Source organism: Xiphophorus couchianus, unplaced genomic scaffold, assembly GCF_001444195.1.
Source record: "Xiphophorus couchianus unplaced genomic scaffold, X_couchianus-1.0 Scaffold1000101, whole genome shotgun sequence".
Taxonomy (NCBI): Eukaryota; Metazoa; Chordata; class Actinopteri; order Cyprinodontiformes; family Poeciliidae; genus Xiphophorus; species Xiphophorus couchianus.
In genome coordinates, this window is record NW_020963014.1 from 14,817 (window position 1) to 28,669 (window position 13,853).

The 13,853-nt window shown below is 36.9% G+C and overlaps 2 protein-coding genes across 4 annotated transcripts in view; both read right to left on the reverse strand.

Moving 5' to 3' along the window:
* Positions 1-1,853: 1,853 nt before the first annotated feature.
* Positions 1,854-7,754, reverse strand: eri1 (exoribonuclease 1). Its single transcript, XM_028011788.1, has 7 exons — positions 7,396-7,754; positions 5,445-5,620; positions 5,152-5,368; positions 3,990-4,073; positions 3,801-3,910; positions 3,599-3,713; positions 1,854-3,012 (listed from the first exon to the last, which is right to left on the reverse strand). The coding sequence occupies exons 1-7, from the start codon at positions 7,468-7,470 to the stop codon at positions 2,770-2,772; spliced, it is 1,020 nt and encodes a 339-aa protein (XP_027867589.1). The 5' UTR covers positions 7,471-7,754; the 3' UTR covers positions 1,854-2,769.
* A 1,205-nt stretch (positions 7,755-8,959) lies between these two features.
* The window catches only part of tmcc3 (transmembrane and coiled-coil domain family 3), a 63,515-nt gene continuing 58,621 nt past the window's right edge, over positions 8,960-13,853 (reverse strand). For all 3 annotated transcript variants that reach the window (XM_028011785.1, XM_028011786.1, XM_028011787.1), the window contains exons 4-5: positions 13,261-13,396; positions 8,960-10,768 (exon numbers count right to left, since the gene is read on the reverse strand). In XM_028011785.1, coding sequence (XP_027867586.1) covers positions 10,463-10,768; positions 13,261-13,396 — 442 coding nt within the window. In that variant the 3' untranslated portion in view covers positions 8,960-10,462. The remainder of the gene's footprint in view (positions 10,769-13,260; positions 13,397-13,853) is intronic.

Sequence of the window (13,853 nt, forward strand, 5' to 3'; positions counted from 1 at the left end):
CAGTCCTTGCAAAGTTTGGAGCCTGATCATCAAAATGGAATAAATCGATAATTGTGACAGAACAAAGAAATGATCTGGACTTGATTGATAAACGGACAGATGAGATTCCCCGAGTTAACCCAGTGCGGCCCTTTACCATCATTAGTTTGTCGTGTTTTTAATCATAAAAACTTGTTAATAATAAAAACTGTTTGGTGCAAAACACTGATTGAAAATTGATTTATATTTTACTGCATGTTTATGTCTGTTAAGGCTAAGATGGAACTGAAAGCAGCTCTTTAAACCATTCAGACAACCAGCACAACAGAGACACAATCAAAACTGTCAGATGATTTATTACCCGCGATAATAACTCAGAAATAGTCCAAATTATAATGTATTTTTATTTGTTTCCTACTTACGGAAAGTTTCTGTTTATATCGTAGGTTTGTGGTGCCTTTCTATCCTAAAGAAAGATATAAAACTTCAGATATTTCACAAAAAGATTCTAACATTCATGGAAAAACCTCACATAACCATTAAAGCAGAAAACACGGCGCCCACCATAAGAAAGGCTTGCAGTGTTCAATTATGCTGCATAACTGACCAGTACAGTATTGCGAGGGAACGCAAAAGAAAAAAAAATCCCCATGTCCCCTAGAGGGCTCCGTAACATTCCTTCAAATTCATATAATTTGTTAAATTCTGATATACTTTCATCTTTTAGAAGGTAAATTATTTGCATTTCCTTCAAGCACTTGCAGGAGTTCTCTTGAGTAAGCAACTGACTGAAGAAATCACTTTTACTACTTTCATTCAAAGGATTGTGAATATTGCACATAATTTTTTGGCTTTCATGTAACATCTTTACTTGATGACATCCTAAAGTTCTACCATCATCCAGGTCTAGTTTCTCTGGTTGTTGAGCCGTTTCGTGTCCCTGGATCTGACACGGTGGCTCTAAAACAAGAGACTCTAAACCTCCTTTCTTCTAAAACTGCAGCATTTTAGCTTTCTGTCAAAACACTACACATTTTTGTTAGAAAGCTTTACTTGAATACATAAATCTATTGTACATGATCAGCTTTAGCTCTTCATAACAGTCAATATGGCTACCTCTCTCTGGATAGGCGCTAATTACATAAAGTGACCAAGCGAATGCATGAAAATGTTTACATTCTTTAATCTGAATATTTGATCTGCTAAACATTCTAACAAAAAATCACAACGTATGAGTTTTTTTTTAACATTCATAATGCATGGTTATGGTCATAACTCCAACATAACACACATTCCAAACCAGATCAGAACAAAAAGACTCCTTTTTTATGGAAGTAAACATTGAAAACTACTTCCTCTTTTCTTTATAAATAAGTTGTATGCCAATCTTTACCATTTGTGGCACCAACAAATACATCGCATAATGTTGATTAAGAAAGACCAAGTGATGTTTGTACACCAATAATACATTCATCTCCTCCTGTGGTTGTGTGCTGTAAATCATGACATACAAGAATCCTGCGATACGTAACAAACCGGCACCTCGGTGTCTCCTAGATAAACGCGGTGGAAGAAACAGACCGGCCATCACCGACAGAGGATCCCACACATCGTCTTTACCGCAAACTTGTTTTTGTTTGTCGTTCTTCCAGGAGTTTGGAAGAAATGTCCTTTCTGTGGTTTTGTCGCAACATTTTACATATTTCTCTTTAGTGGTGATTACATTAAAATGACCGCATTGAGAGAAATATAGATACATAGTCTTTGGTTACGTTAGAGAAACATATACTTCCATTTGTTTAGTTGTTTTTTTGGTGTGATTACTGACATGTTTCTATTTCACTACAACGCAACTTCAGTTTGTTTTTTTTTTACCATTGCTGTGTTTCTATTAGGAAGATTTCTTTTGATTTCATTCTTTTTAGGAACATCAGCCAGGTGTTTGGCCTTCAAATGTTCCAATTTAGCAGATTTATCTCATCACTTGAGTCCAGAGTTTCTCTCAAAGGTCCTATTTCTCTTCAAATTAATTCACCAAACCATCTGAAAAACACTGAACTTCACATTTTCTAAACTGTACTTTATGAGAATACATTAAAAAATTACAAACTTTACATTGACGGCCAATAGTTATCTTTCTTCCTTGCTAATAATCAAAGGAGCATTTGGAGTGTAAAGATACAAAAAGACATAAAATCTGAACAAGAGCAAACCGTTTCAAATTGAAACAGAGACAAATAAACACTGAAATGCAACAGAAAACATTGGCATATTTATACTGGCCATTTCATAATCCTACTCTAAATCAATTTTGCTTTTGCTTTAAAGAGATTTATTTACAATAAACTCGGCTGTAAAGTGAAGAGAAGGTGTCACAAAAAGAGTCGAAATAATGAAAATAAAGTCGTATTTTGAGAATAGTCATAATACTTCAAGAATAAATTCATAATACAAGAATAGTCATGTTTCAAAGATAAAGTCAAAGAAATACGAGAATAATCGTATTTTGAGGATAAAGTTATATTATCAGAAAAGTCAAAATAATATGAGAAATAAGTTATGTTTTGAAAATGAAGTCATAATAATTCAACAAAAAAGTCTTGTAAATTTTTTTTATTATTATTTTCAATATGTCGCCCTAAATCGCTGGACTCCTTGAAGCAAAGTCTGCACAAACTGAAATATTAAACTCTCCTTACAGCTTTAAGCTTAAATTAAAGTGCTTTTCTCTTTCTGTAAGTGATGCGGGCGAAGACAGATTTTAAGGCTGGTTCATTAAAGTTCCTGGCTCTACTCTCTGTTGCCGGGGTTACGGGGCGGCGGCGCTCCCTCCACCGGCGCCGAGCTGGGAACCGAGAGCAGCTGGCCGCCGTGCATGCGCTCGTTGACGCGCAGCTGGCAGCCGTCCTGCAGCATGCGCACGGCTATCCGGGCGATGTTGTGGGAGTCGTCCAGGCCGCAGTGAGGCCGGCCTTCGTATTTCATGCCGAGCTTCTCCAACATGGTGCTCAGCTTCGTCTGCGTGCGTGGGACCTGGAGGAAACGAGGGGTGCGAGTTTAAAAGCCGTGGCACATATCAGAAAATGTTGAAAGAAGAAATTCAATCGAGCAAAAGTCATCTCTACGTGATTAAGCTTAGATTTAGCTGAGTGAGATTGCTTAAAAACAAGATCACAAATTTCTTGTTTTTGCTTGTTTCTTTTCTAATTAAGAAATGACAAAAAAAACCTTCTTTTTTATTTAAATCCCGAGTTGTACAATGAAACATCAGGGCCAGGCTACAAAAATGTGTTTAATTATTAGAATATAGTCATAATAATAGCCAAATGGATAATTTTGCCAGAAAATTAAGTTTTACGTATCTACAAAAGTTACAAAGTTTGCTCAACATTCATTTAAAATTTTTTATTTCATGTTGGATTTCTCAAAATTATGCCTTTATTCTGTTGATATTATGACATCATTCTTGTATCATTTTGACTCCATTATTGTAAGACTGTATTCTTGTAATAAAAAGAAAATTGTAGCCTGGTCCTCATATTTACATTTTCCAAAAATTAAATCTTCAAAATACCTAAATTTGATTAATTAAAAAAATCTATTTATCGTCCAGCCCTACCTTGTAGAAATTGCAGTAAGACTTTCTTATATTTATCCATTTCTTTGCAAACTGAGGATATCGGATCCGGCTGATCCGACACTGGATGTTGAGGAACTTGCTCATGTCCCACGCCCTGCGGAAGGAAACGGAAACATCAGAGCAACCAGAGAGAGGAACGCCAAATACTGCATCAGCAAATTGGGTCGTAAAGTAAACCCACCCGTCGGTCAGCATGGCGTATTTGTATTTCGTCCCGAGTTCCCTCTCCTGCAGCCATTCCACTACTCGGTGAAGGACGTCTGGAAACGGATCCGCTCCGTCCACCGTCTCCTAGAGCCCAAAACACCAAGAGGTGCGTCAAGACTTCAACTTTTAGACGTTTAGGAGACGTTAAAGAAGCAACTCAGACCTGTGTGATTCCTGTTAGCTTTACGCAGAAGTCGGAAAGCTGCGGGTTCACCTCTGGTTTCACGTACGCCTGAAAAGTGTCCACCTGCACAGAAATCACATTTAATGGAAGAAAATCTTCCACTAATTACTTACAGACAGACCGGGGTGGGTAGAGTACACAAAGACTGTACTCAAGTGGGAGTAGCAATACTTCATGATAAAATTATTCAAGTGAAAGTAAAAAGTATAACGCAGAAAAAATACTCAGAAAAAAGTTACTTAATTAGATAGTAATCAACTCTGAAGGCAGGTCTAGTTATCGATTGAAAGTTGGTTGATCTTATCGATTAACTAATAATTGATGAATGGCCATTCTCTTGAATCAAGATGGCTGACCGTCTTCCCATAATATGAAGAGCTAAAGTTGTCACAATATAGTAAATATAAAAAAAACATTTAATTTTATTTTAAGCATTTAATTTCAGCTGTATGAAATAGTGACTGAACAGAAAATTGTAGTTTATGCACGTTTTTAGACATATTTATAAAATATGAAAACAGTAACATCTTAGGTTGCAGAATAGAAAAATAGATAAAAGAATAAAATACGTGAAACACTTAATGAACAGAGATGTCTGTTGCTCTTTAGGAATATTAAAACTCTTAAAGGAATATTAAAACATGGTTGTTAGCATCATTTTTAAAATCATGTTACAACTTCTTAGCGTCATCTTCGTTTTTCTGACACATTAGCTTCACCTTCGTTAGTTATTGTTGAACAAGAAATTGACGCTGCTTCGTCATGTGGCTCGGCTGAATGAGCTCTATTAAGGTGATAAATTAAGAAACTTGTCGACTGTTTACATTTCTGAACAACTGAAGAACTTGTCGAGTGTTCATATTTCAAAACAGAACCGCATAAAACGTATTTTTCATCCCATATCGGACTCTGTTTGGACCGTTTCTCTTCCCCGTTCTGATAAAACGCCGCCATCTTAGTTTCTGTATCAACATCTATCTGAAGAATGACCGCCTGCGCCCTCTGCTGGATGGCGGGCAAACTACAACATTAAAAAAGTCTTAACTGACGCCATTAATTAATTGATTGATTAGAACAAATTTTAATCTAATAAACAATTCATCAACAATTAACTGTAAATCTACTAACTGTTTGGACTTACGATTTGTAAGGTGTGCGTGTTGATGAGGACCATGGGGAACTCGATGATCTCATGCAGGAAGTCTGAGGGATTATCCTCCTCGCACGTGGCCTCAAAGTCCACCACGCAGATGTAGTCGTAGTAGGTATCGGTGGGCCCTCCCTCTGCGGCTGACTGCAGCAGCTTCTGCTTCTTGTAGTGGTTCTTCAACCTCTTCTTCATCACGTCCTTTACGCCTCTTCACGCACAAACAGATGGTAGATTTTAGGAGCGGACACCGAGGTTTCTATAGCTGAAAAAGTGAAAACACTCACCTGGTGTCAAGCTTTAGCTCCGACAGTTTGACCCGCAGCTCGTCTTTGGACATGCGGTTGATGTGGCCGTTAGCCAGAGCGATCTCTTTGTAAACCGGGTGACTGAAGTCTTTGTTGGACTGAGACGTCTCCGGAGCTGTTTCGTCATCGGGACATATTCTGCTGCGGGGTTTCGTCTGGAGAAGAAAATGTAACTCAGCTTGACTTCCGGTCACAGGTTACTATGACGTCCTGTAAATTCACAACACTTGAATACTGCCTAATAATCAAGTTTATCGATTAATTAAATTTTTGGAAATGTTTGTTTTTTTTCCCCACTGGTGCATTTTTTGGGTTTCAATAGTTCAGACGATAAGCCGCCATCTTGTTTTACAGTTTCTTTTTACTTGGACATTGAATTCAGATCAAGTCTACGTTCAAATATCAGGGCCAGGCTACAACGTTTTAGTATTAATTGTTTTTTAACATGAGAATAAAGTCATAATATTACAAGAATAAAGTCTCAGTAGTACAAAAATAAAGTTGTATGACAAAATCAAAATAATGAGGACCAAGTCTTAATATTACAAAAATAGGTCATAATATTAAAATAAAGTCGCAATTTTATGAGAACTACAAGAAAAATAGAAGAAATAAATGAGGAATATTAAATCTTGTTATACTTTGGTATAAGTTTTACAGATAATACAAAAAAAATCTTTTAACATATCAGCACCAAACTATTATCAGAATTTGAAACTATGGTCCAAACAACTGTCTTCTATCTTTATAACTAACAAAACTTTTTTTCTCCTAATTTTCAGACTTTTTTTCTTTGCGTCTTTATTCTGCTAATATTATCACTATTTTCTTGTAATTAAACAAATTCTCGTGGACTGTCCCTAATACTTTGTTGTGCAACTCACAGAAATGATGGCTGAATAAAAGCCACTTTTTGAAAATACTATCTGTTCTTTGTACTTTAAATTTTAGAAACAAAAGCGAGAAAAAATAATAGAAATTGATCTAATGTTTTCTGGTAAAACATTGGCGATTTCACTGGGGAACCAGGGCTTTATAGAAGAGGAGAGCAACCTTAGGAAAGCAACAGGCTGATCATCTGTATAGTGAGTAATTTAAGCAAATGGAGCCCCAGCCAAGTATTGAGGGGGTACACTGGGGCCAACCTTTCTGCATTAAGACTGCATTTTCTACTGGTCTTTTATCATATTTTATCTATCTGAGAATCTACATTTTGTGTTTTAAAGATATTTAGTAGTCAAAATGAACAAAAATAACTGGACTACATCACTAAGTGTGTAATGAATTGCTATAGAATATATGGGTATTCCTTTTTATATTGAATCATTGACGTAAAATTACATTTTTGATCATATTTTAATTTCCTGAGATACAGTTTCAAGGTTCCTCCTCTTCGTTAGTGATTAAATAAACATACTTTTATAAAATGTACAAAATTTATTCGTTTGCAGCAAACAGATTAATGAAGATGGCAGAATGATAGCTCATCCATATTTTAAAAAGACATTAAAAACACTTAAATTAAATTCCAGAGTTTTCCAGACTGTGTATGGAACCTTATACAAGTAAACTTAGAAATAGTTGGGTTGGATCATTTTTAGGATTCATGTTTAAAATCAGTCCAGTTTAGCAGTAGATCATATTGTTCTTATAATGTTCAACAAACATCCAAACGATGTACGTTTAAAAAAGTACACTAACATGAAATATGCTAAATTATTTAGTTGTTTTTTTTTACAGCACATTCAAATGAAATTTAGTCTAAGAGAAACATGTTTCTTTAACTTGTAAACGTCGGATTTTCTTCACAATTCAACGCATAAAATAATAATGACAGATTTAAGACTGAATTAAGAATAAAAGCATGTTATACTGTCGTTAAAATAAAAATTTTATTTATCGGAAACATGTTCATTTATGCCAGACTTACCTTTTCATCTTCTTTTTCCTCTGACATTTTCACATTTACGTCTGTTCTTTGAATGTTCTCCTTGTGTTCATCCATTTAATGGTCAAAAAAGATAGCAACTGTTAAAACAAGCAAATTTCATGTAAACAAAAACTCGATTTACAGCCAAAAAGGGCTGCACCAGGCGATATTAACTAACATTAACTCTTCCTTAAAGCTAAAAGAAACGTGCAAATGTCATTACAGAGCAGCTAGACTGTATATATTTATAGAAAATACGAGCAATAAGACATCCTGAATAAACACCGTCTCTCCTAAAGCGCCGCTACTGCGTTAAACTTTATTTTCTACGGCTGGACAGATCAGGAACTGTTTCCGGTTTGCGCCAAAAACGTCCTCCTTGCTGCTCCTCACCGCCACCTAGCGACGAGGAAGACCAGTTACATTTGAAAATACTGAAATGCTCTACGATCAAGGTCACGTCCAAAATAAATTTAATTAAAAATAATTTTCAGGTAGTTTTAGGTTACATAAACATTTAAACATAAAAATACTTAGGCAATATATTTTTCAGTATTTTATATTGTATTTTTGCAATTGAAATTTAATTCAATAATACTTTATTTATCCCAAAGGGACATTAAATTCTCATGTAACTTTAAAAAATGTGTGGATGTTGATGTTGTGCGTGGGAAGGCTCTCTGGTAGCAGCCAATGTCGCATCAAATCTGAAGAGACCTCTGATTAAAGTTATGTACTAAATCCTGAAGCAATAATTGCCCCAAAAAGCAAAGCCTTTACCCAAAGGATTATGACCAAAAGTCTACAAAAATAACAAATTAGAATTAAAGCAAAACAGCCACTCCAACAGGGTAACACAATGCAGGTCCTATAAGGTTAAGCATCGTGGGTAACGATAACACAATATTTGCAAACTGACTTCAAATCTGGATTAAAAATTCTTCTTCTCACATTTACAACCCTTAATTTATAGAGCAGTAAATAAAGTATCTAATAGGTGTGGGTTAGGATCGATTATAAGATTATTGACAATTCAGCGAAAGTTTTTTTACTGAATTATTTCAATCAAATACAGTAAAACACTTCGGACATATCAGCTGCTTTTAAGTTCAATGATTTTGAAATTGTAATGCTCATTAATGACCACTAGATGTCACTGTTGGCCAAACTTCAATTACTGAACTATTCATCGCCTAAAATAGTATTTTCTCAAGATTAGATGGTTTAGCTCAGTTTTATTTTATTATTTGTATAAAGCTGAAGAGTTTATACAAAATCAATGAAACTGAAGCTTTTGAGGGACAAACGTATTAATTAAGTAGAAAACTAAATGGACGGATGCACAAAATTATGTAGGATAGATGAACAAAGCATTTAGATAACTGGATAAGGATTAAAATCCTGGAATACAAATATTTTTCCATATTTCCAGATCAAGTCCAGGCAGAATCGTAATGCAGAGCTGCTGTCAAACTAATTTTCTTCGTCTTTTTGATAATTTTCCCATGACAAAAGCAGAGCATCACGGGATTCACGAAATGGTGAGGAATAAACACAACCAACATGATAGAAAAACAAAGATTTATTTCCTTCTGTGAAAAAAATAAGAAGAATCTTATGAAACCCACAACTACGACCTAAGCACAGAAAGAAGTGAGAGAGTGTTTCTTCTGCTGAAAGTAGTGTTTGAGCAAATTTTGAAAAACATTCAGACAGAATGTAAAGGATTATCCATGTTTGTTGTTTTTAAATGGCCATTAAACATAAAAAGAGTCAGAAGAGAATGAAGAAGCTGCATTGGAAAGGCATCAGTCCCATTTCACCGTCTTCATCGACAAACAATTCGGGGAAAATCTGAGCTACAAGTTTCAGTTCCCAGTTTGTGTTGCTGCTTTCAGGTCCTGTGGTAAAAAAGAAATCCTATCATTTTTAAACCACTTAGAAACCAATTTGGACAGTAATATCTTACGGAAATAAATCAAGATCTAAAGGTCAACAGCAGCTTAAAAACATGAAAATGTTTTGTCTCAGCCGGAGCACTTGGATTCCCACTGGACTTGAACGCAGCACAGCATCAAAGGCTTCATGTCAGAGTTCATTTATTCAGGTCAGTCCATAAAAAGGCATTTTGATGAGTCCCATTTAAAGTTTGCAGGCGCTGCCTCTGTCCTCACAGTACATGTTTGCACAAGTTAGCATTTTCTCCTGGAGTCCAGTTCTGCTCAGAAGTTTACATACACGTTTGTTTTGCTTTGTTTTTGTACAATTCAATTCTAAAAAGAACATGATGACCGTAAACGTGGGAGCAGAACTGCAGCTTTAAGGAGCCAGTGTCAAATAGTGTCAAAAACATTTACATACATTAAAACAACTTATAAAAAAAACACATTAAGTTAACAAGTTAACAAGAGGCAGTTCAGAAGCTGTGCTGGGAATAGACCAGTTTGTTTTACTGGGAGATTTTCTGTTTTTTTGCTGGTTCAAAGTGAAACTAAAAGTCAGCAGATGAGAAAATCAGGCTGGAAAACTGCTGATCTGAGCCTTGTAAATGTGCTTATAAAATCCTCGCAGGATGGTTTTACGGACACTTTCCAATCATAGTTGAAACATTTAAAGTGACATGTCTACGTATTTCTGTATAAATGATTTTATTAGGCATGCTTTAGTGTCTCTGTGGAAAGATTTGCCTCCTGGATTTGTGAAAGGAACTGTGGTTTATCAGTAAACCTGACTTGAAACCTGATTTCTGGTTTATTTTACACAGGAACAAAGACGGATATTTCTCAGATTGTTCCTTTATGAAATCCAGCAGAGACACACGAGACGAAGGATCTTAAATTCAAGTCTTAGAAATGACACAGTAGGAGGCGCTCTCCGCCACGCTGTGTTTGGTCAGAGGTGAGAGGTGCAGCTGCGACGCATGCCTCTACTGCCCGACTCGAGCCCGGCTCAGATTCCGATCCAAAACGACTTCGTCTCCTGATGCGTTCGGGTTTTTGTGGGCGAGGCTCTCGGTTCGGACGGGTGAAGGTGTTGGCTACATTTCCGGCGCCCTGGCCGGTCCGGGTCAGCGCGGGAGGATCATCCGGTCCAGAGTGAACTCCACCTGTTCCCAGTTCTTCCACAGCATCACCAGCAGGGACACGCCCACGCAGGTGAACGCCATGTGCAGCCGGCTGCGCAGCAGCGGCGCGGTGAACTTAGCCGCCGTGGAAACGCAGACCAGCAGGACGGTGGCGATGGCCAGCATGATGTTGATGAGGCGGCCCAGCAGCACCTTGGCGTCGGTGTTCTCCAGCTGCACCGTCTGCTGCTGCTGCTGCTGCTGCAGCTCCAGCTTAGAGACACGCGTCTGACACGACTCCAGGACCTCCTGCACGAGGCAAAGGTCAAAGGTCAGGTTAGAAATTCCCGCAGAACTGCAACCTGCGGCTTATACGATGTTTTTAAACACAGGTGTAAAAACAAATGCAGGTTTTAGCTGTTTTTCATGGAATAACTGCACTAAATTTCCACAACATTGTTAGTAAAAAGTACGAGCAACATTTATTTTATTTTTTTACATTAAATCACAGATTTTAACACGCTGCAAAAACACAAAATCTTACAAAGTATTTTCGACCTATTTTTTGTGTTTATTTATTTATTTCAAGTGTACAAACAAAAAAGGTTCTGGTTCTACTGGCAGAATATTTCACTTATGACATGGAAAATAAATAATCTGCCTGGGGAACTTGAAATTATTTACTTAAACCAAGCCCTAAAAACTGAACAGTTATTTGTAAGTTAGTTTTGTTTTATTTCAAGTGTAGTAAGATATTTGAACTAAAAATACTTGATAAGATTTAGTTCTTATTTGCAACAGCCTGTAGAAGAAAATTAATTTGTTTTTTGCAAAAGTTTGTTTTAAAACCATTAAAAATTACATAAAATTGTCAGAACTTTAATAATAACATTTATTTTAGTTGATATTTTCTCAAAAAAAAAAAAAACATAAGCTGGCTAGATGGGTCTTTTGTGTCAAAAAGATCTAAACATCCAAAAACTTTTATTTATGTTTAAAAAAAATCTAAGCAGAAGCTGCAAACAGTGAAAATAAAGCAGCCGAGTTTAATAAAGGCACGCTTCCTCCAGAACTCAATATCTGATTTATGCTTTGAACTGTAACAAGACTAAGGAAAATAGTCATCCATTAACTTCCAGTTTTACAGCAGGAATAATTGTTTTTGTTTACTTAAGCAGCTTCAGTCTCTCAGACTTTGTGGAAATCTTTCTGTGCCAGAAGGAATCAAAGTCTAAACATTGTGAGGACAAAAATCTGCAACTTTCAGCAGTAAAACCATAAACAGTGATTATTTTATAATGGTTTCTATTTTATAGCTTGTAAATACGCACTAAAGTGCTTTTAAATGTGTAACTGTGGGAGGTTTCAGTTCATTTCACAATGCAGACTTCCTGCTTCTCCATATTTGAATGACGACATTTGAAACAGGATTAAAATCCAAACATCCATCCATCCATTTTCTAACACCCGTGTCCCTAGTCGGGTCAGAAGGTGCTGGTGCCTCTCCAGCTACGTTCCGGGCGAGAGGCGGGGTCACCCTGGACAGGTCGCCAGTCCGTCGCAGAGAACTCCAAACAACAGATTTTTATATTCAAGTTTAAAGACATTTTTCATGTCCAGCTGCCAAACGTTTTATGAGTTATCTCTGACATAGAGATCCAGATTGTGACTTTTATTATTGTTTATTACCGAAGAAAATTAAGAAAAGTTTTATTGTTGGTAAAGAATGCTGTCGGGCGTGCCGTGGTGGCTTAGGGGAAAGCGCGACCCATATTTGGAGGCCTTGAGTCCTCGACACGGCCGTCGCGGATTCGACTCCCGGACCCGACGACATTTGCCGCATGTCTTCCCCCCTCTCCTTCCTTGTTTCCTGTCAGCCTACTTTCGTATAAGGGACACTAGAGCCCACAAAAAAGACCCCCTGGAGGGACAAAAAAAAAAGAATGCTGTCAGTTTGTAGGGAAAGCTGTCCTACTGATTTGTATTTCTGCTGGAAAAATGTTTGGTTTTTTTATATAGTTTTGATTTAGAGTTGACATTTGATGGTGCAGAGTTTTTGCAGGTTTGACCAACTCAAATGTAAGATTTTAAAAGAATTTTTAAAACCATTATGAATGGAATTTAAGTTTTATATCTCGACAGAAATGTCTGAACTTCGTCCAAGCAGTTGGTGAAAAATTTAGACTTCCCCATAACAGGTGTAGAAAGCTAGCTGCTAGCTAATTAAAGTGTGTTAGCAGTGAGTTAGCGGTTGACTCAAACAGAAAAAACCCACAAGAAATTATCTACTACTTATTCTTATTCCTGTTAAACATGGGGAACCATTATGTAGTTTTATACTTTTACCATTTCGTCTTTTGTTTATATTTCCTTCTAATTCATCTAGAGAAACTCCTATTAGTTTATAAATTGTGAAGTACTTTTGTTTTTGTTTTGCTCTTCTTCTGCTTTTTTTTTGTTTTGTTTGTATTTCCTCTAACTCTAGTACTGTGAATTGTCTTGTTCCTGAAAATGTGCTTTACAAATAAAATTACCTTGACATTACCTACCTGGAGTTGCTTTTGAACCATCATAAACTGAACAGTAATCAATGTGTTTTATGCATATTGATGATTTTAACTCGACCAAATGCAACGTCTGTTATTGTAGCTGAAATGCTCTACAAATAAACTTTAATAATTTATTGATTTTTCATTTTAATAGAAACATAATTCCCCCTAATCAATGGACATTAGCTAACAGAAGGTCAGTTTGATTAAAGGATCATTTGTTCTGTGTTCAGCAGGAGCCGGTTCAGGTACCTGGATGTCTCTGGCCCGTTCGTAGGCCTGGTAGGCCACCTTCTCCTCGATGCTGGCCAGTTCCTGCTTCAGGTTACTGGTCTCGTGCTGGTGTAGCTCCGTCAGGTCGTTCAGCTGGTCCTCCAGGCGCTCATACCTGGCAGACGGACGCCCACGCACGCAGGGAGCCGAGGAGAGAGCCAGAAACAAAGCAGGACTGAGCGAGTGTGTGGGCACAAGAGCCGCGCAGCAGTTTATAACGATGCTGCTCTGTGTGTGTGGTTGACGTAGCAACAGTCTGCTGGTTTGTGTGTTAATGTTTTAGCATGCAGCAGCTTCTAAAACGGACCATTAAACTGTCAAAGCTCACAGGAAACAACTCCTGTTTACTGTAATCTGAGACAAACATCTTAAAGGCCAAATTTAAACATCTTCCTCTGCGGAGCCGATGGAAATAATTTCAGCTGAAGAGATAAGACAGCAGATATAAAGATTTCAATTAACTTAATTTCTAAATCAAATTAATGTTGGCTCAGGTGGAATGATTTTACAACAGGCAACTTTAGTCAATTCCAAAAACAAAAACTGCCTGAACAAGTTTAAATTTAATAGAC